The sequence below is a fragment of the Rhinolophus sinicus genome, linkage group LG02 (assembly GCF_036562045.2).
Source record: "Rhinolophus sinicus isolate RSC01 linkage group LG02, ASM3656204v1, whole genome shotgun sequence".
NCBI classification, from domain to species: domain Eukaryota; kingdom Metazoa; phylum Chordata; class Mammalia; order Chiroptera; family Rhinolophidae; genus Rhinolophus; species Rhinolophus sinicus.
Window position 1 is genome coordinate 64658447 of NC_133752.1, and position 21081 is coordinate 64679527.

Genomic DNA, 21081 nt, shown 5'->3' on the forward strand with positions numbered 1-21081 from the left:
AGAAGTTAGGAGACTACGACAGTGGCCCTGTAGAGGTTGATGGTGTCCTAAATGGCAGCAGTGAATAAGGGAGAAGCACACACATTTTAGGTAAAAGAGAGATCCATGAGTGAAAGATCATGTATAATAAAAGCAATACAGATTTGATAAATAAATGAATGGTTTTAGAAAAACAACGACTTCCATAAGGCCTTATATGGTGTGTTTTTTCTCTTAATAAATTGAACAAGGTGGTATGCCTTATTCACCACTTAATATAAATACAAAAAAACAAAAGGAAGAAAACATTAGTAATGTTTATGCCCTCACCCATATGCTCAAAAAAAAAAAAAAAAAGCCTTTTCAGATAAATGATGTTTATGGCTTTAAATAAACAGTCTCACATCACCCGTACCTTTTAAAAATACATAGTGTATAGAACCTTATTTTTCTAAATTTTTTTTAAAATGCCAGATTTTATGTTTTGTTTAATGTTCAAAATCATTATTACCTTTCTTAAATTTTTCTTCCATTATCAAGTACGAGGCCCTACTGATTTCTTTACAAGCACATCTTAAATAGTAAATGTATATTTAAATCAAATAAAATGTCCTTCAGATTCGGGAAGTTCTAAGGAATATTTTCTTGAGATTGTTTTCTTATTTTCTCTCTTCAACATTTCCCAATATCCTGCAGATGACCACCTTACTTACTGCATAGAGGAGAACAGGCAGAAATTCCTCAATTTACTGACCTACCCTGGTTGCATCAACATATGTACATCACACTTATTATTTCACCCAGTCTCAGTGGGAAAGGGCTCTCCTTCCTGGCTTCTGGTAACTCAGTGGAATGGTGTCCTTCATGAAATCCAATGGAGTGGAATTACTCTGCCTCTGTTCTGGATCTCATTCCCTACAGTTCTTCAGCTCACAACTGTAACAGTGATTCCCTTTCTTATATTTCTAACCACCTCTATATTTGCTTCTTGCCCATCAGTGTATCCATATTCATGTTTCTCCCATCTTAAAACCACCTTCTATATCACCTTTTCTAACAACTGCCCGATTTCTCTTCTTGCCCTGTTGACTTTTTTAAAAAGCACCATCAAAGGCTGTTTATATTCCCTCTGCTCATGTGATGGTTGGATATGTTTCATTATTATGCCCATTTTAAATAGAACAGGAAGGCTCAGTAAGGTTAAATTAACTTTCCAAAGGCTACAAAGCATAAAGCAGTTCAGACAGAATTCTAATCAAGATAGTCTCATTTAAGTCTTTACTTTGCAATATGAAGCTCAATGCCGTCAATGCCATTAAATGTAATAATTGGCTTTTTTGTGTTTATTTTTCTAAATAGTAATATCAGAAAGATTCAATCCTTATTATCTAAAGAAATACATAGAAATAATAGGATAACAAGTTGATCTTTAAAAATATGTGACCTTACTAAGTGCATGACATTTTTTTTCCCTGATTTTTAACCTGGTAAATTCTATTACATAATAAATATTATTCACTTCTTAATGGTAGTACTTTAAAAATATAACATAAATGATGACTAAAGTATTACGTGTGCATTATTTTATACTACAGAATAATAGATAGTACAGAATAGATACTACAGAGTAATTTATACTAAAGTGAGTAAAAGTATGATGCGATACAGGAAACATATTTTATTTAATTTACCCAAATTCAATTTCATCAGGAAGGAACAGTCCAAGAAACTAACACTACATTTTAGAAGGGCAGTCTAATTGTACATAATTCAACAATGGAATACTATTATCTCAATCAAGTAATATTAAGAAATACAAAAGACCAGTGCCTATACTAGATAATTCCAAGTTTGCTCCATTATACTATTATTTTCTAATTCTTCAGCTATCCTTTTCAACTAATTTAGACAGATAATTTCTTCAACAAAATTAACCACTTAATGTCAATACACTTTTGTCACTGAAGTCTTTAATGCATTAATTTATTCTGTAACCATTCATTGGGGATCTACCATGGGCCAGGAACCATATCAGGCACTAAATACAGAAAGATGGAAAATGGGTGACATAGCTTATCAGAGGTAGTTCAAGGAGAATATCAGTAGCACATGAAAGTCACAGGTGACTTCAGGAAACTTCTGAAAGTACATTCATTTAAATTCAAACATTTAACCTAGTTAACACATAGGCAAATTATATACAAATGCAGTTTAATATATAATGTATAAATGACTAAAGTACATCTAAACATTACTATCTTTCTCAAATGTCATAAAATCTAAAGGAACAAGGTAAACTTTTAGTTATATTGAGGAACCATATTTCTTTTCAGAAAATATAAATCAGGTGTTTTTTTTTTTTTTCTGTGTACATAAAGGAAGTACTACCAATGTGGAAAGTAACATGAATATTTTCATTTCCCTGCATGGCTACGGTCTTCTGAGCATAGACAAGTTGTAATTTGGGTTAAAATACAAATCTGGGAAGTTAAAAGATGACTGAATGACTGAATAGATAAAGATTTCTGGAGGGACTTACCACCCAATAGGTAAACATTAACATTTACAAGGAGGGTAAAGCCTGGAGCCATATATTTATTTGGGGATGACAAAAAATGTACACAAGCAGACACTTTGGTCAACATTGCTCAAGGAGTAGTTTGCCATAATCAGAAGTGTCTGGATGCTGATGGTAACCACTTTGAGCACCTCTTAGAATTGCAGAAGTCAAACGTGACTTGTATTCCTCTTTTGTTACTGGTATATATTGAGTATTACCATTTTAATATAATTTCCTTTGTTAAAATGTGTATACATTTTTGGGGCACCCTCTGTAGTCCAAAGGATTTTACATTAGGGCCTTGATGTTTCTCTTCCTCTCTCATGAGAAGAGTAGGGCAGCTCTATAATAGATCCCATATAAATGTCCAGCTTAATAATTAGGGGCTTCCTCTCTTGGGGCATAGACTCCCTCTTCTGGTACTTGCAGATGCCACCATCTGGTTCTCTTCACATTGCTCTGAAGGGGGATATGGAATGATATTGGATGTGCTTGTTGCTCTAAGAAATAACAGTCTGCCTGGATTCAGAAACTTTGTATTTGGTTTCAGGACAACACAAATATATGTATATATTAAAAGCTTATATTGTAAATGAGAGTTTGGGGGAATAGTTTCACTGAAGACAGAGCTTCATTATATTTATTTTCAGGCAGATCAAGTAACCTTAACAGTGACTAAATGATCTTATTTATCTAAGACAACACACTGATTTTTATCATTTTGTCATAAGATTTCAATACAATTAAAAGTAAGGAGGGTTTACTGTACCAAAGTAAGGCAGCCTAAAGAAAACAAAAAGAAAAGTCACTTACTTGATATTATCAAGACAGCCCGATTCAGGTTTCAGAATGGCAGTATGATGAAACATTTTATATAAAGCAATCCCAAGGAAGATTACATTAAGCTGAAATATAAAAGGTACCGTTATGTAGCGTAACTGGAGTAGAAAAAAAGTAAGTCTATTCAATATAACGGATGAGTTGTTCTGGGAAATTAGCTCCACTACACTTTTAAAAGAATTGGATCATAAATGATTGCCTAATATTTTAGTAAAGGCAAGAAGCCAGTTTAGGGAACTGGGATAGCAATGAGGTACAAAGCACTGTTATGCCAAATACACGCAAATACTAAAATCAACATATTTTTGAATATCCAGATCAAAAGGATTATAAAATGCTGGCTACATTCTGATTTTAAAACAAACTAGGATTAAAGTAGAGGGAACCTTCAATGAAAGTGTTATATTACTAGAGCCAGAGAAAGCATATGATTTAAAACAAAACAAAACAAAAAGCTCTAGCATAAATTCCGTATATTACAAGTATGTAAACTGTATAGAAAACCACATGTTGAATTGTTGTTTATCACCAGATTTGTTTATATATGCCAGGATTTGGGATTGGAAAGTTAAATTATAAATCCCACTGATGTTCTCTAAATAACACAGGTCTACAATCCTTTATCAAAATCAAAAAGTCTGAAAAGTGAGAGTTTAAAAAAATTCAGTGGGTAGCCTAAATACCTAACGTGAACTGAACCCATTTGTGAGAACCTGATTTGAATGAACATAAGGCACTTCATGTATTTATTCGATTTGATCTTCTATTTTTTCCTGCTGAATTATTACTCTGTTTGGTTTTAGAGTCCTGCCTACTCCCTACTCTGTTGGTTGATTTGTTTGACTTGGGGAAACTACTTATTCCCCGCTAGAGATAATATATAATCTGCAGTACATGTACGATATTACCTTTCTAAACTCTAAATAATACCTGAATTCCAGAATATACCTGGCCCAAAGGATTTCAGAGAATGGATAGCAACTTTGTATTTTAAAACGATAAATATGTAAATGACACTGATATATCTAAATTAGGATAAATAACTCATATTTGAAATCAGTATGTTATGAATCTAAAAATAGAAAAAGAAAGTATGACTCCTGAATGCTTGTTTGTTTGTGCCATTCACAAATAAAATTCTTTTCAATTTTAAAGTTTTCAAGATTCATATGAAAAACAAAACTGGAAGGAACAATATGTTCTGCCAGTTTTCCAATTTCTGGTTCTATTCATAATTCAAATTATCCAAATGACAATGAATGGAAATGTGCTGTTGTCAAACAAAGTCATCACTGTTCAAAAATCTACAAAACCAAATGGATTATATTGGATTGGGCTCCTCAAGAGCCAATGCATTGTATGAAGTCTTGTAAATGCATGTTTTCTTCTCCCAGTCATTTTGATTAAGTACTTTACAAATATGAAAGTAGACTACAATGAGTGTCTGATTGCTTGAGTTATGGAGGGTCAAATAAGTACATGCTTTTCCCAAATTAATCTATGTAAATTAAAGATAGTCAGTACAGGGATAGAGAAAGTTTTATTTCTTGACCTGGGAAACACATAGTTAATTACAGTTCTCACCATAATTATCAAGGTCGCTGGTCCTATAAAACTCCAAATGAAGTAGGTGTCAAGTCGGAGCCAACATCTGCAGTGAAACACAAGGGAGAGAAGGCATTCAAGGACTGGGTATGGGACATACATCAAGAGTGAGCGAATGACAGAGAAGAATGTGAGCTGTAAAGCATTCTACTGGGAGACAGGAAATATTACATTGCTTGTTCATTTAAATGCTGAATTACGTGCCCAATTTCTGACAGCACTATTGATGGAGTAAGATAATTATCCCTCGAGAAAGCAGGGGAAAAAAATGGCACTGGGCCTATTTGCTAAGGCCTTTTGTCTGTCATAGGAATTTAAAAAAAAAAGAAAAGAGAGAAAGGAAAAGCCATATACACAGCCATTATATCAAGTAGCTTTAAGCTATCCTTTTCTCTCCAATTATGGTGCTACATAACCTGTCTATCAGCTGTCAGGCAAAGTGACATTTTCCTGTCATGAAGCTCTGAGGAAATTCTGTACAAAGAAGAAATAAATTTGGTATCAGAAGATTGAAGTTTAATTAGGTTGGGCAGCCAACCTTTGAGAGTTCTTGAGTCTTAAAAAGTGCATTGTTACTGCTAGTGCTTCTGGGGTTGCAAATGATCCTTAGCATCCCATGAAGTTGATTCATGACCCAAAAGTAAATTATTAATCACTTAATTTCAGCTACATTTAATACACCCCCAATTCTTAAAGCCTCTGGGAAATTACATTTTCATTCTTCAGGATGACAGGAAGACAAAATGGAAGTGACTAGTTATGTGAAACATTAATGTAAATTTTGAACAAATTACATCTGATGTTAAAAATCATATCTTGAATTATTTGTCATTTTTTTCTATATTTGAGGCATAATTAAAAAAATAAAACATCTCCAGTTGAAACTATTCAAGAGTGGTTTGCTAAGTGGTCTAAAACTGCAAGTGCAAAGTATGGAAATATGCTGAGATTTTAATAAAAACGTTATTTAAATCTCAGGAATAATAGAATATCAGAAACGCTATGAAGAAAGGAATTTATAAATGTCCATCAATAGAGGAATTGGTAAATAAAATGTTTTCTATTCATACGATGGAATGTTATACGACAGTTAAAATGGAGGATGCAGATCTTTATATATCAGAAGGACAGATCACAATAACCAAGTTTAGTGAAAAAGCAACATGGATAATCTATACCACATACCTTTGAATTGTGTATATATACTTAAAATAATACTCACATTTTTGACACATACATACATGTATGTAATTTTGTTTTAATTGAAAAGGAAAAATAATCACCAAACTCACGTTAATGGTTGCCTCTCACATGAGAGCAGAGAGGACTAGAAGTGGACCAAAGGGTCTTTAGTCATATGTTTTATTTTAATAAGTACCAAAAGCAGTGTGCTACAATACTAATAGTTTTAACACCTGTAATTACTGTTAATAATACAGTCCTGTTCTTTTGAGTGATATAGGCCGTGGTGTTCATGTGTTTTGTTTTTTTTAACTTTTCTCTAACTTTTACATTTTAAACAAATGTTAAAAGCTAGATTGTTAAGCAAGCCCCCCCAAATTCCATGAAAAAAGTCAACTTCAAAATGATAAAATCTGACTGCCTTCTATTTAAAGAAATGTAAACTAATTTCAATAGAAGTGTATTTGTGCTCCAATAAGAAAGTGACCACAAGATCATGTTTTTTACATAGAAATATAATTTCTCTTTATTCAAAATAAACATAATAATCTTATTAGAAAAATAATACTATTACTAAAGCAATCAGTACTTAAACTGTTAGCCATTAGTTTGTTTGAGTAATTGGTTATCTTTTTGTTGTGCTGTTTTTCCAAAAATTTGGTCATGGGAAATAAGAATGTGGTGCTGCCAATAAGTAGAAACAAACGAGAGAACTTCAGGGTGAAATATAAACAGTGTCTTCATTCTGACCTTAAAGCTATGTTGGGGTGCGGTAGGGGGAGACTAAAGAAGGGTGTTACGTTCATGGGGCTCTTTAAATTCTCAACAAGGACCATCTTTTCCGTCAAGATAAGAACAGTTAAGAACAAAACATGATCATTTTCCCAAATTAGCACACACACACACACACACACACACACACGCAAACACAAGAATGTTGCTAAAATTATAAAAATATTATACAATACTGATAATACATTTAAGAATTACTGTTAATAATACAGTCCTTTTCTTTTGTAGGTCAAACAAGTTTTTGAGAGTTAATCTGAGCACTAAAACACATTTTCAGCAAATTCTTTTAAAAGGGAAATGTGCTTTAAGAACTTCTGAAAAATGTTATTCTACAGATTTCTTTAAAAATAATTTTAATAACATTATTATAGAGTGTCTTGACCTAAGTATGGAATTTCAAAATTATAAGTAATCTCATTAAATGTTTTATTAAAACAATGTCATTGAATTTTAGCCTTACAATGCTTTACTGTTTTGAAAACAGTCTCAGCAAATGCTTTCTTTGGAAATAAATGTGCTTTTGGCAATAGTGATCTCTAAATGAGGAAGTGAAATTACTTTAGAAGTTTTTATTTTTATTCTTTAAGGAAATTCTTCAACATCTACTTGGTACAACAGATTTAAATTCCCATCAGAACTGAACAGTGAAAAAGGCAATATGAAACACTTAAATGTACTCAGTAAATCATCCCTCCATGAGACTCGCTGGGCTTGACTATCTTCTGAAAGGCAGTGTGGCAAGGATCCCTTTTCTAATTGGATTGCCATATGGCCACACCTGCTGTTGTTTTTGGCCACATGCTGGCCTTCTCAAAGCTTTCTGTATTTCTTTTCTTTCCCATTAAACTACCTTAAAAGTTTGTATGATTCCCTCCCTGAGTTCCTCGTGCCAATGTTAAAAGAATTCACTCCGGCTTTAAGGTGGAGAAGGTGCATATTACATATGTAAAACATTGGTTGGGGTATATATTACATGCCTGGGCACATATATCTCACTTCCTAGTATTCTGTAAGCCTAGGCCATTCAGTGTCACTTGGATAAAATGCAACACTACTGGTTAAGGTAAGACTAGGCCAGATTTGTAAAACAAATATTAGAGGAACAACTTATTGCCTGAACCACAATAAAGTCCAGCTTGCAGATGGCCAGATAGACCTATTAAAGAACAGGATTTATCTGAAAATGCTTTTATCCACTAAGCAACCTTAAATTTGTGAAATAGTTAACTTTAATAGGCAATTCTCATTTAATTTTTAAGATACATCTGTTTTTTTTAAATTTAATACAGTCATATATGCATAACCTATAATTTGTTTACAGTAGTACTGCAACACAAGAGATGCCTTGAAGTTGAAAAACCAAGTGCATTCTGACCACACAACATGTGTATTTGAAACAACATTGAAATATCTTACGATACCAGATACATTCTGGAAATTAAACGACCCTTGTCACATACCACGAACCCTGAGTTCTTCTTTTTTTTAATTTATATAATGCAAAGATGTCATTAATATTATTTTTGTAGCATTTTCTCAAATTATAAAAGCAATATATATTGTTATATATGATGAATTCTTACTGAATTACTACAAGTTTATTAGTTTAATACTCTATAAGAAACATTATTACACGTTAAATGATAAAGATGTTGATATCTGGATGAAATGTCAATTACTAATCCTGCAAATACCACCTTCATGTTTATTCAGAATAGAGAAAAATTAAATAATGGACCAGATTAATTTCACAAAACATGATAATAGACAACCATACTTCTAAAGTTTATTCTCTTCTACTAGTAAACTAGTTTTCACTATTTTATTATCAATAGTCATTTATGATTCTGTATTTAGAAAATGGCTTGGTCAATTGCCCCACATAATAAATGTCACCTAAAACATATGTTTTACAATGTTCTTATATGCCAGTAACATGACCAGAGTGTAGTTCCTTATTCAAAGTTAGCATGTTTAATGTAGCCCTATTAAGGTACTTTGGAAAATTGTATTGTCTTACCTGTTTGAAACACTTTTATCAAAGTGACATCTGACTATTACTAGTTTTTCTGAAGTAATGCAAATTAATAATGATACTTGCTTCATTTTCTAGAGGACCCTAATCACAGAATAAACTTCCCTTGATTAAGTATTAAATATAACAAGTAAATAATTTTTGGCTACTATTAGACAATGACATTTACAAGGCTTAATTATGTAGGTTGTTTATGAGGGTTTGTAAACTACATAATCTTTTCTCTGTAACAGATGCAGAATTCTATGTTTATACTATACACACCTGGCAATATTAAGCGAGAAAAAGAAGGAATAAAGAGAATTGGGGTGAGAAAGCAGTGAAAAGGGACAGATATATACTTCAAACATAATTATTCAATTCTAAGGCTATTGCATAATACATCTGTGAAGGGTTTTTAAAATGCCAATTTCATCACAGCACACTCAGGCATCTAATCTTGAACTACTTTGTGAACAAGTGCATGAACTGGAAAAAAAAGGTTGGCAGAGTGATGCAGAAATGGAGTGTGAACAGCAGCAGTGAAGACTAGTATTTGTGGCCCAGCTACAGTTTTGGATCCTGGAACTCAAAACTGGCTCTGATACATCAAGTATACGTTATGTTATCTTCACGTTCTTAATATGTTATTTTTAAAAAAAAATAAAAGTTTCACTATGTCTTCAGCAAAATGAATCCTCCATTTTTATGGTAGACTACAAAGGTAAGAACAGCACTATCGGTAATAATTTATTAAGACTAAATGTTGGAATCATTCCCATGTTGCTTAAATTAATAGGAGGCAGTAGCATAAGAATTATAATCACCACTCTTATAAATGGATGCTTTAAATACAATTTATTCTATAATTTAAAACAGTGATGCTAAACAAAAATATTGTATTTCTTCATTTATATCAACCAAATAATAATAATGCCAGTAATAATAATAGTTTCAATTTAATAAATACTTACATATGCTTGACTATATATATATATGTATATATATATAATATATATATATAAAATATATACACAATATATATGCACACATAAGTACATACACATCTGTATATATTCATATATACCTACACAAACAAAGTTTTAAACTTTGCAATAGTCTTACAAGTTACTTATATAGAAACCCCACATAACAAATTAGAAAGTTGAAACTCAGGGAAACTAGGTGACGTGCCCCCCAGCCATGGCTAAATAGTAGTTAAGGGTGAATTTTATTCTAGTATATCTGACTCCAAAATCTCTGGGGCTACCATGTGTTTCTCAAAAAGAATAAAGATACCACTTATAAAATAAAAACTATGGTTTTTATTGATAGTTTTAAATTCTCAATGAGTGGATGAGACATTTATGTGCTGTACATAAAGGATATGTTGTTAAAACATGTCTCAAATAAAAATATTATATATTTCTAAATATAAAGTTATCTGTTAATGAGTTAGCATAATTTTTAGTATTTTTAAACAGTTTTATTGCAATTACAATTGACCCTTGAATGACACGGGAGTTGGGACACTGACCTGTGTGCAGTCAAAAATCCAGATAACTTTTGACTCCCAAAAAACTTTACTAATAGCCTACTATTGATCAGAAGCTTTAACGATAACATGACCAGTCAATTAACACATATTTTGTATGTCATATGTATTATATCCTGTATTTCTACACTAAGGTAAGCCAGAAAAAAGGAAATGTTATTAGAAAATAATACCAAAGAGAAAATACACTCACACTATTTATTTAAAAAAAAAATTACCTATCAGTGGACTTTCCTATCAGTTCAAACCCATGTTGTTCAAGGGTCAAATTTTAAAGTTACAACTCAAAGGTTTTTAGTACTTTTAAAAGTACAGTATAGGGTATACAGTCAAAGGTATTGTAATAGCTATGTATGATGTCAAGGGTGTAGACTTGATAGGGTTATCACTTTGTGAAGGGTATAAATGTCTAGTCATTATGTTGTTTTGCACACCTGAAACTAATAACAAAATTAAATTTAATTTTAAAAAGTTGTGAAATCATCACTGTAATCTAATTTTAGCACCAAAATGAAACTGTGTACCCACCTACAGTCACTCTCTAGTCCTAGAAATTCATATAAATGGGATCATACAATGTATAATCTTCTGTGACTGGATTCTTTTATTTAACATGTCTTTAAGGCATATTCACTTTGAAGTGCATATCAATACTTCATTTTCATTTACAAATAATATTCTACCATATAGGCAGACTACATTTTGCTTATCTTTTTTATCAATTGACAGACACCTTGAGGCTAATGTAAATAAATCTACTATGAACACTTGTGTACAAGTTTTTGAATTAACATGTTTTTTATTTTTCTTGGGTAAAATACCTAGTAGTGGAATTACTGGGCCATGTGACAACTATGTTTAACATTTTGAAGATCTGTCAAACTGTTTTACAAAGTAGGTAGCCTCAAACATTTTATACAGCCACCAGCAATATAAGAAGATTCTAATTTTTCCACATCCTCATCAACACGTGTTATTATATCCTTTTTATTGTAAACTTCTAGTGGGTGAAGTTATGATATAAAGGGATCTCTAGATGTGGAAGTTATTATACTGTTTTGTTTTTGATAAAAACTCAAGTCCAACGTTCGACTTTAGGCCAATATTGAAACACATTTTGTAAATAACAAGACAGCAGTCCTTATGGTCTCTGATCTAGGTCTGGTATGTCTAACTTCTTAATACAAAAAAATTATGCTTAACCAAAAATTCTTATACATGATGATAATTTTACACCCATTCATAGGGTTCCTAGGTGCTGAAATGATAATGTAATAAGCGTGTAATCTCTAATACACATAAACTAAAACATGGTCTTGGCCTTTAATAAAATAACATATAAACACATACTTGCATTTCCCACACCTATATTGAATGGTTATCTTGATATATGTCAATAAAAAATAGTTCTTCATTACCTGTACTATTTCCAACTGGCTAAGCTAAAGTCAAAGATATCTGGTGATAATAGATTCAGTAAGGTATTTGTTTCCTATCAGTGAAATGTTACAAGTAAGACTATTTTACAATATCATATAATAATATACTTAGATAAATATTCCAAATAAATAAATAATTTTCTAGGAGTGGGTTCTAGTGCTTGGAACTTGTAAATTGTATTAAATAAATCTGTTCATACAACTTTCAGATGACTGTCAAGTTCAATGTTCCTTGGCTAGGTTCGTTCTTGAAAAATAGTATATTCTAGTATTTTTAAAAATCAGTAATCACTTTTCTAGCCAAATCACTATGCTACTTAGATAATGATGTGAAAATAAAGAAATCTGGGAGCTTTTAACCAACAGAGGAGAGGCTACCCCTTTTAGAGCTGCTCCTAAACTGGTGAGGTGGAGAGACAGATGTGACTTAATAGACGATTTACAATAATTTTCAGTTCATAAAATTTGATTTTAGTTATTTTTAGGAAGTTGGCTATGCTTTTAGTACTCAAGGATGTTCTGATCCATTACAAATATTCATGACCTACTCGATATCTTTCAGAAACCCCTTAACAATTTTTGAACCTGTATTTGAAGTCTTAGGGTTTTACTCTTTCCCAGCACCCTCTCTCTTCTTGGAACTTACATCCAATCCTTTTCCAATCAACCCATCACAGTAATCACTGCTTTTTTAGTTGTATACTTAGATTGTAAGGCAAGTGCTGTAAACTATAAATGTGATTTTCTTTTTTTTCAATAAAATTAACTTCAAATAGTTTTCCTTTTTTGGTAATATTGAGGTAATTAAAGTTTAAGTGAACTGATTAGTTTCAGGTCATGAAATCAAAGTATTTAGTACTGAATTTCCAAATCAGTTATTTGAGTTATATAAAGTCAATTCCAGACTTTATCTTCCGACACTATCATATAGATGGTATTGTTAAATGGCCATATATAACAGTATAAGTGAAACTAAGAGAAGATACACAAACAGATAAGACAGATTAAATGACTATTGTTAACAGTACAATTTAGACCTGTTGTCCATTAGCTGATAGTCATTTTTTTTAATGATTGTATTAGTCTTTTAACTGGATTTTGTAAATGTATAATTATTGTGATTAAATGTAAATTTCTCGGTTGATTCCTGAGAATAATGCCAGTATAGATAAAAATATTTCATCAAACATCAGAAAATAATAATAAGATTCTCTTGCAAGCATTGAAAAGTTATGGCAAACTAAGCAACTTCTCAAAATCACAGTATGTATGCTTTGTGTGTGAATACGTATTTTGTGCATAATTATTAATATTTAACAGCCCTAACAACATTTCATGGAAAAACACATCCTAATCCATCAGCCAGACAGAACATGAGCATAACCACTATCTGTATCTAAATAACACTTATTTAACCTACAAAAAATATTTTATCCCTTACCACTGATATGATTTTCTACTTTTTAGAAATGTAAGCTATTATTATTATTAAAGGTTTCAGAGATAAAACCTCATTGTCAGTATAAAAAATTGTAATTATATACATTAAGAGGAGAAAAAGGGGCAATATATCTATTATTTGGATTACATAATACATATTTAATGGCTTTATATTATATGTGCTTTAAGTGGTTGAGATTGAGAAGTAAACATTTAATAAAAATGAAGTTCCAAAAATAAGTGAAATAGACTTCCAAGTTATAAAAATTATTGATCTGAAGAAGAATTTACAGAAAATGGCTGGCGATACGTCTCTGAATTTTCTAATTCTAGTTTATTTTAGACTGTGGGGTATACATACTTGTATTAAAAAATTCAATATACCATATAAAAATGTAACACTGGCAGAAAAAAACAAAACACAACAAACTTGAGATAGTAGAGTTACATAAAAAAAAAAAAATCATGTGTTGATAAATGAGCATGGAGTGGGAAATGCCATTGGAAATAAAATAAACAGAAATTGCAACAATAAAGACAGATTTGATAATAAGGAGCAAGAAATATATGCAGACATCCTTCAAGTTCTGTAAAAATTCCTTGCTTACAATTTTCTTTGAGAAGATATCTTGATTAAACCCCTCATGGAATATGATGTGCACATTTCAGCTTCTCTAGTAAATAAAAATGACTGAATACTATTTCTTTTTTCAACACCTGCTTCCAGCACTTTTTCATGACTGGCATTCAACCAGTGTTGGCCCATGCTGCAGTCTTTCTTTAACAACTCCCCAGGGTCCATGAACCCCCGGCAGGAAGTGGCTATACTCAGTGCTCTCAGATACATTGGCAGAGTGAACCCAGGCTCAGAACTGGTATCAAATCTAAATTTGCATCAGACAACCACTCGTCCCAAGACAGTGACTCCCTGAGACTCCACTCTACCCATCTTCTGTACCAACCGAGGCTCTGTGGGCACCTGAGCCTTATCAACAGTTGGCAGGAGGTGGCAGGCCTCAAAGTGCCCTCGGCATTTTGCTGATCTGCCCCAGTCCCAGTACTGGTGACGGCCGGACTCATGTCCTAGTGTGGACCATCCCACTCACTTCTATGTCCAGCTCAGGGAGTGAACAACTATAGCTCCTACCAGTAGTCCCTGGACAAGTCACAGGAAGCAGCTGACCTTGGCCTGTGCAGGAGCCCCTCCCAAGAAGCTCCAGAATCAGTATATCTGGTGGCCAGCTTCAAAACCAAACTAAACACCACCTGCTCAGCCCCAGAAGTGGCATACCCAAAGAGTGGTCTTGACAAGCACCAGAGCCTGCTGGGTCGAATCCCGCTCCATGGAGTCAGCACCCACACAACAGCTTGTACACTTTTGTTGTGGCCAACCCTCACAGCCAGTAAACCTGAGGGTCAATCCCACTCACTGATGTGCCAACAGCAATCAAGTCTCAAATACAGGAAGAGGGTACACACAAACCACACAAGGGACACTCCTGGAACATCAGCTAAAGTGACTAGGAAGACTGCTACTGGGCCCCAAAGGACACTCTGCCAAGACCGGGAGATGGAACAGATCTACCTAATATATCGAAACAAAAATATAGAGGCAGCCAAAATGAAAAAATAAAGAAACATGTCCCAAATGAAAGAACAGGAGGAAACTCAAGAAAAATAACTAAATGAAGTGGAGAGGAGCAATCCAGATACAGAGTTCACAACACTGGTTATAAAGATGCTTAAGGAACTTCACTAAAGAGATAGTAAACATGAAGAAGGACATAGAAACCATAAAAAAGAACCCCTCAGAAATGAAGAATACAGTAACTACAATGAAGGATACACTAGAAAAAATCAAAAGCAGATTAGATGAAACAGAGGATTTAATCAGAAATGTAGAAGACAAGGTAGCACAAAACACCCAATTAGAGCACAAAAAAAGAAAAAAAAGGAAAAAGAAAAGAAAACAAAAGAATAAAAAATAAAATAAAATGAGGAGAGCTTAAGGAACCTCTGGACAAGCTCAGAGTAACAGCATTCTCTGAACAATAGTGAACGTCAATTGCAATTTTATATATATATATATATATATATATATATATATATATATATATATATATATTTACAGAAGCAGAGTACAGCATTAGGAATAGACAGTGGAAATGTAATGGCTGTGTGTGATGTCAGAGAGATAGTGGATGGGGGAGGGGGTTGTCACTGTGTGAGGTATATAAATGATAAATGTCTAACTATTACATTGTTTTGTGCACCTGAAACTAATAAAAAAAAGTTATTAAAAAAAAAGAGTAATAGCATTCTCATCATAGGGGTAAAAGAAGGAGAAGAGAGAAAGCAAAGGATAGAGAAGCTATTTAAAGAAATAATGACTGAAAACGTCCTAACTTGGCAAAAGAATTAGACATACAAGTCTAAGAAGTGCAGAGAGTTCCAAATAAGACGAACACAAAGAGAGCCACATCAACACATATAATAATTAGTATGTCAAAGGTTAAAGACAAAGAGAGAATCTTAAAAGCAGCAAGAGAAAAGCAGTTAGTTACCTACAAGGGAGCTCCCATAAGACAATCAACTAATTTCTCAACAGAAACTTTGCAGGCCAGAAAGGATTAGCATGACATACTCACAGTGATGCAAACAAGGAAGTACAACCAAGACTACTCTACCCAGCAAGATATCATTTAAAATTGAAAGAGAGATAAAGTGCTTCCCAAATTAAAAGAAAAAAGCTAAAGGAATTCATTACTACCAAACCAGTATTACAAGAAATGTGAAAAGGACTTCTTTTAGAAGAAGAAGGGTTAGGGGGAAGAAAGAACATACACATGAATAATAAAATGGCAATAACTACATACCTATGATTAATTACTTCAAATGTAAATGAATTAAATGCTCCAATCAAAAGACAAAGGGTGGCTGAATGGATAAGAAAACAAGATCCATATATATGCTGTTTACAAGAGACCCACTTCAGATCTAAAGACACACAGACTGAAAATACAGGGATGGAAAAAGATATTTCATGCAAATGGAAATGAAAAAAAATCTGAGGTAGCAATACTTATATCAGACAAAATAACCTTTAAACAAAGGCTATAATAAGAGATAAAGAAAAACTTTTCATAATGATAAAGGGATCAGTCCAGGAGGACATAATGCTGTAAACGTTTATGCACCCAACATAGGAGCACCTAAATACACAAAGCAAATGTTAACCAACATAAAGTGAGAGAGTATAGTAATACAGTCATAGTGGGGGACTTTAACACCTCATTGACACCAATGGATAGATCTTCCAGACAGAAAATTAACAAGAAAACAGCATGCTTTAATGACACTTTGGATCAGATGGATTTAATTGATATTTTTAAAGCATTTCTCCCCCAAACAGGAGAATCTACATTCTTTTCAGGGGCACATGGAATATTTTCCAAAATAGACCAATTGTTAGGCCACAAGACAAATCTGAAGTAATTTAGGAAGAATGAAATCATGTCAAGCATATTCTCCGACCATGATGGTATAAAACTAGAAATCAATTATAAGAAAAACAAAAACAAAAAAAAAAACAAAAAAAAACAAACAACAACAAAAAAAACTTGAACACACACACAATCACCTGGAGGCTAAATAACATGCTACTAAATAATGAATGTTGTAACAATGAGATCAAGGAAGAAATCAAAAGATACCTTGAGACAAATAAAAATTAAAATACAGTGACCCAAAAATCTATGGACACAGAGAAAGCAGTCCTAAGGGGGAAATTCATAGCAATACAGGCCTACCTCAAGAAACAAGAAAAATCCCAAATAAACAATCTAATTCTACATTTAAAGGAACTAGAAAAAGAACAGCAAACAAATACCAAAGTCAGTAGAAGGAAGGAAATAATAAAGATCAGCATGGAAATAAATAAAATATAGAGTCTAAAAAACAACAACAACAAAACATAGAAAAGATGAATAAAACCAAGAGCTGTTATTTTGAAAAGATAAACAAAATTGGTAATCCTTTGAGAGTCATCAACAAAAAAAGAGAGATGACCCAAATAAGTAAAATCAGAAATGAAAAAGGATAAGTGACAACAGACACCACAGAAATACAAATGAAGATAAGAAAACATTAGGAAACTTTATATGCCAACAAATTGGAAAATATGGCTAAAATGGATAAATTCCTGCAAACATACAATGTTCCAAAACTAAATAAAAAAGAAAAGAAAATCAGAATAGACCAATTACTACTAATGAAATCAAATCAATGATCAAAAAAGTCCCCACAAACAAAAGTCCCAACAAACAAAAGTCCTGGACCAGGTGCCTTCAATAGTGAATGTTACCAAACATTCAAAGAAGAATTAACACATATCCTTCTTGAGCTAGTCCAAAAAAATCAGGAGGATGGAAGGCTCCCAAGCTCATTTTAGAAGGCCACCATTACCCTGATTCCAAAGCCAGACAAAGACAGTATAAAAAAAAGGAAATTATAGGCTAACATCCCTGATGAATATAGATGCAAATATCCTCAAGAAAATATTTGCAAACTGAATTCAGTAATAAATTAAACAGATGACATACCATGATCAAGTGAGATTTATTCTTGGGATTCGAAGTTGGGTCAACATATGCAAATCATTTAACATGATATACCACATAAGCAAAATGAAGGATAAAAATCATATGGTCATATCAATAGATGCAGAAAAAGCATTTGACAAAATCCAGCATCCACTTGTGATAAAAACACTCAGTAAAATGGGAATAGAGGGAACATACCTCATTCATAATGAAATCCACATATGACAAACCCACAGCTAATATCATACTCAATGGGGAAAAGCTAAAATCATTCCCCTTAAGAGGAGGAACAAGATAAGGATGCCCATTTTCACCATTTTTGTTCAACGTAGTATTGGAAGCCCTAAACACAGAAATCAGACTAGAAAAATAAATAAAAATATCCAAATTCAGAAGGAAGTAGGATAACTGTCACTATTTGCAGATGACATGATACTATATAGAGAGAATCCCAAAGATTCCACCGAAAAATTATTAGAACTAATAAATGAATTTGGTAAAGTATCAGGATACAAAACTAACATTCAGAAATTGGTTGCATTTTTATAGACTAATAATGACCTATCCAAAAGGAAAATTAAGAAAAAGATCCCATGCACAACTGCATCAAAAAAATACACCTAGAAATAAATGTAATTAAGGAGGTAAAAGACCTGTACTTGGAAAACTATAAGATATTGAAGAATGATACCGAAGAAGATACAAATAAATGAAAACATATACAGTGCCCAAGGACAGGAAGAATTAATGTAATAAAAATGTCCATACTATCCAAAGCAATCCACAAGTTCAATGCAATCCCTATCAGAATACCAATAGCATTTTTCACAGAACTAGAAAAAAAAAATCCTAAAATTTATATGGAACCATAAAAGACCCCAAATAGCCATAGTGATCTTGAGAAAGAACAAAGCTGGAGCTATCATAATACATGATATTGAACTTTAATACAAGGCTGCAGTAATCAAAACAGCAAGGCTCTGGAATAAAACAGACGCATAGATCAATGAAATGGAATAGAGAGCCCAGAAATTAACCCACAACTGTATCCTCAATTAATCCATGACAAAAGAAGAAAAAATGTACCGTGGGGTAAAGATAGTCTATTCAATAAAATGGTGCTGGGAAAACTGGACAGATACATGCAAAAAAAAAGAAAAAAAAAAAGAAACTACACCACTTTATTACACCATATATAAGAATAAACTCAAAATGGATCAAAAACGTAAATGTAAGACCTGAAAACACAAAACTCCTAGGAGAAAACATAGGCAGTAAGCTCTCTGACGTCGCTCTTAGTAATTTTTTTTTTTTTTTCTGATCTATCCACTACGGCAAGGGAAACAAAAGAAAAAAATAAACAAATAGGACTACATCAAACTAAAAAGTTTTCACAAAGCAAAGGAACCCCTCAACAAAATGGAAAGACAACCTAATGCACAGAAACATTTGCCAATGATACATCTGATAAGGGGTTAATATCCAAAATTTATAAAGAACTCATGCAACTTAACAGAAAAAATACTAACACTCCAATTAAAAAATGGGCAAAAGACCTGAATAGACATTTCTCCAATCAGTACATACAGATGCTCAATAGACATATGAAAAGATGCTCAACATCACTAATCATCTGAGAAATGCAAATTAAAACTATAATGAGATACCACCTCATACCTGCAAGAATGGCCATCATCAATAAATCAAGAAACAAGTGTTGGCGAAAACGTGGAGAAAAAGGAACCCTTGTGTACTTTTGGCAAGATTGCAAATTGGTAGAACACTATGGAAAACAGTATGGAGATTCCCAAAAGAATTAAAAATAGAACTACTTTATGACCTACCAATTTCACTTGTGGGTATTTATCTGAAGAAATGCGGAAAACTAATTCAAAAAGATATATGTGTTCCCATGTTCATTGCAGTATTATTTACAATAGCCAAGATATGAAAGCAACTTAAGTGTCCATCAATAGATGCTTGAAAGAATTGGTACATGTACTATATACAATGGACTATTACTCAGCCATAAAAAAAGGAATGGTTTTTTCTGTCTGACTTATTTCGCTCAGCATTACACTCTCAAGATCCATCCATGTTGTCACAAATGTTCCTATATCATCTTTTCTTACCGCCGAATAGTATTCCATTGTGTATATATACCACAACTTCTTCATCCATTCATCTATCGAAGGACATTTTGGTTGTTTCCATGTCTTGGCCACTGTAAACAAAGCTGCAATGAACATTGGAGCACACATGTCTTTATCTCTAAATGTTTTCAGATGTTTTGGGTAGATACCCAGGAGAGGGATTGCTGGGTCGTACGGCAATTCTAGTCGTAATTTTTTGAGGACAGAAAAAGCAGAGAACCATGTGATTTCACTGATATGTGGTGTATAAACCAAAAGCAACAAAAGAACAATACAAACAAATGAGAAACAGAAACTCATAGACACAGACAATGGTTTGGTGGTTGCCAGAGGGTAAGGGGGGTGGGGGGTGGGAGATGAGGGTAAGGGGGATCAAATATATGGTGATGGAAGGAGAACTGACTCTGGGTGATGAACACACAATGGGATTTATAGATGATGTAATATAGAATTGTACACCTGAAATTTATGTAATTTTACTAACAATTGTCACCCCAATAAATTCAATAAAATTTAAAAAAAAGAAAAAAAAAAGGAATGGAATCTTACTGTGACAATTTCGATGGAACTGGAAGGTGTTATGTTAAGTAAAACAAGTCAGACAGGCAAAGACAAATACCACATAATCTCACTTATATGTGGAATCTAAAGAACAAAATAAACTAACAAAATAGAAACAGACTCACAGATGTAGTGAACAAGGTTATGGTTGCCAGATAGGAAAGCGGTTGGGGGGGTGGGTCAGGTGAAACAGATGAAGGGATTAAGAAATACAAATTAGTAGTTATGAAATAATCATGAGGATGTAAAGGATATGGAATATAGTCAACAATGTGGTAATGACGATGTATAGTGCCAGGTGAGTACTAAACTGGTCAGGGGGTGACTTCGTAAATTACATAAATGTCTAACAACTATGCT

At 32.9% G+C, this 21081-nt stretch overlaps 1 protein-coding gene across 23 annotated transcripts in view; it reads right to left on the reverse strand.

Moving 5' to 3' along the window:
- Positions 1 to 21081, reverse strand: part of ADGRL3 (adhesion G protein-coupled receptor L3) — a 748795-nt gene that overhangs the window by 65147 nt on the left and 662567 nt on the right. For all 23 annotated transcript variants that reach the window (XM_019743744.2, XM_019743750.2, XM_074324498.1 and 20 more), the window contains 2 exons: positions 4964 to 5030; positions 3353 to 3444 (listed from right to left, as the gene is read on the reverse strand). In XM_019743744.2, coding sequence (XP_019599303.2) covers positions 3353 to 3444; positions 4964 to 5030 — 159 coding nt within the window. The remainder of the gene's footprint in view (positions 1 to 3352; positions 3445 to 4963; positions 5031 to 21081) is intronic.